Genomic DNA, 2,573 nt, shown 5'->3' on the forward strand with positions numbered 1-2,573 from the left:
GGTCCCCGGCCCGGCCGAGCCCCGCGGGGTCGGTGGAGGCTCCCCCGTGCTCCCGTCTGAGGGACCCCATTCCCCGCGCTGGGCCCTCAGCGCCTTGTGTGTCCTTGTGGGGCTCCCCAGATCCAGGGGACTCCCTTGGCTGGTGGGAACCTCTGTCCCTCAGCTCAGACACAGGGGACCGACCCTTCCCGGGCTGCGGGGAGCCCTTCTCTTTCTCTGGCTCCTCTGATGTCGGGGAACTCCCCCGGGGTGGTGGGAGACCCTCCTCCCAACCTGCCTCCCTGTCAGATACAGGGCACCACCCTGGTGTTGTGGGGTGGGTTCTTCAGATATAGGGGAGCCCCCATTAGGTGGTGGGGAGCCCCTCTCCTTGCTTGTGCCTCCCCATTTTTAGGATAACCCCGGGGTTTTAGGGGACCTCTCTTCTTACCTGGCTTGTAAAGAACTAGTCCCACCCTAGGGTTGTAGGGACCCCTCTATGCCTGGCTGCCCATTTATGGGGGATCCCAGTGGGCTGAAGGGAACCCATCTCCTTGCCTGGAGTTGGGGCAAGCCCTGTCCCTGTCTGGCTGCCCAGATATGGCAGATCCCCTTGGTCCTGGGATCCCCTTTTTTTACCTAAAAACCCCTCTGGTTCTCCACCTCCTTCCTCACCCATGACCACTGTTTTTTGGGGGGGTTTTCCGTGTCTCACCCCATTCAACATTACGTGCTTCCCCATATCCCCCCCACCGTCACCCTGCCAGCCCCCAGGGGACACAGGGGTGACAGCTGGGGTCTGCAGGGGACATGGGGGTGACACCTGGGGTCTGGCTCCCCAGGAGGAACTGCCGGGGGAACCCCAACTGCCTGGTGGGCATCGGGGAGCACGCGTGGCTGGGTGAGATAGATGAGAACAGCTTTCACAACATCGACGACGGGCTGAAGGGAACCCATCTCCTTGCCTGGAGTTGGGGCAAGCCCTGTCCCTGTCTGGCTGCCCAGATATGGCAGATCCCCTTGGTCCTGGGATCCCCTTTTTTTACCTAAAAACCCCTCTGGTTCTCCACCTCCTTCCTCACCCATGACCACTGTTTTTTGGGGGGGTTTTCCGTGTCTCACCCCATTCAACATTACGTGCTTCCCCATATCCCCCCCACCGTCACCCTGCCAGCCCCCAGGGGACACAGGGGTGACAGCTGGGGTCTGCAGGGGACATGGGGGTGACACCTGGGGTCTGGCTCCCCAGGAGGAACTGCCGAGGGAACCCCAACTGCCTGGTGGGCATCGGGGAGCACGCGTGGCTGGGTGAGATCGATGAGAACAGCTTCCACAACATCGACGACCCCAACTGCGAGCGCCGCAAGAAGGTACCCAACCTTCCCCTGGGGGGGCCAGGGCCACGCTGGGGACAGGGCAGGTGACCTGAGCTGGCCCTTTCTCTGCTCCCCCCCTCCCCCAGAACGCCTTTGTGGGCCTGACCAACCTGGGTGCCACGTGCTACGTCAACACCTTCCTGCAGATGTGGTTCCTGAACCTGGAGCTGCGGCAGGCGCTCTACCTGTGCCCCAGCGCCTGCGGGGATGGCGTTCCCAAGGACGCAGGTGAGTGGCACAGAGGGGTTTGTTCCCTCCCTAAAACCCCACCTTGGGGTTAGGTTGGTCAGGAGAATTCATGGGAATTTCCATTCCCGTGAGTGGAAGCTTCGGGAAGTTTGTGCCATCGCTGTGCTGTTGGTTCAGAGCCGTCATCTGGATTTTGGGGATGAACCAACCTTAATCCAGGTGATGTCCTAGCTCAGAGTGGTTGGAAATGATGGTTTGGTTTGGACTTGCTTGGTGCTGGTGGTGGTACATGTGGGTCAGGGCTGGTCTGTGCTGTGGCAGGGCTGAAATTTATGCCCCACACAGCATTAAGGCTCCCAGTGTTTTCTGCTCTTGGAGATCTGGGTCAGCACAGCCACCTCAGCTCTTTTATGGTGGTTGTAAATGGTGTTTCGCCTTCTGGGGTAAATAAGAAGCTGGTTTTTGGGGTAGCTGGTGCATGCTGTGTAAACCCTTCACTCACAGCTCGTGCTGGGCACTGCAGGATGGAATCATGGAATCCCTAAGATTGGAAAACTCCAAGATTATCAGTCCAACCATTCCCTCAGCACTGCCAAGCCCACCATTAGTCCATCTACCCAGGTGCCACATCCAGGCAGTTTTTGAGCACTTCCAGGGATGGGGACTCCCCCACTGCCCTGAGCAGCCTGTTGCAGTGCCTGACCACCCTTTCCATGGAGGAATTTCCTAATATCCCATCTAGACCTCTCCTGGAGCAACTCAAGGTCATTTCCTCTCATCCTGTCCCTTGTTCCCTGGGAACAGAGCCTGGCTCCACCCTCCTATCTGAAAGTTGCAGAATGTAAATATTTACAGTTGGACTTGATGATCCTAAGGGTTTTTTCCAACCTAAATTATTCTCTATTTTTGCTGGGATGTGCTGTCATCCCCTACATGATCCACTTCAGTTTTCCTGACAACTCAAACTACTTTTCCTTCTAAACCCATCACTTTTACTGGTTGTGAAACATCTTGAGCGATCCCTTCTCA

General features: G+C 57.6%; 1 protein-coding gene across 2 annotated transcripts in view; it reads left to right on the forward strand.

The window, feature by feature from the left end:
* Nucleotides 1–1,159: 1,159 nt before the first annotated feature.
* USP48 (ubiquitin specific peptidase 48) overlaps nt 1,160–2,573 on the forward strand; it is a 30,674-nt gene continuing 29,260 nt past the window's right edge. For both annotated transcript variants that reach the window (XM_005428230.3, XM_031062959.1), the window contains exons 1-2: nt 1,160–1,349; nt 1,442–1,583. In XM_005428230.3, coding sequence (XP_005428287.3) covers nt 1,197–1,349; nt 1,442–1,583 — 295 coding nt within the window. In that variant the 5' untranslated portion in view covers nt 1,160–1,196. The remainder of the gene's footprint in view (nt 1,350–1,441; nt 1,584–2,573) is intronic.

Source organism: Geospiza fortis, unplaced genomic scaffold (assembly GCF_000277835.1).
Source record: "Geospiza fortis unplaced genomic scaffold, GeoFor_1.0 scaffold4, whole genome shotgun sequence".
Lineage (NCBI taxonomy): Eukaryota > Metazoa > Chordata > Aves > Passeriformes > Thraupidae > Geospiza > Geospiza fortis.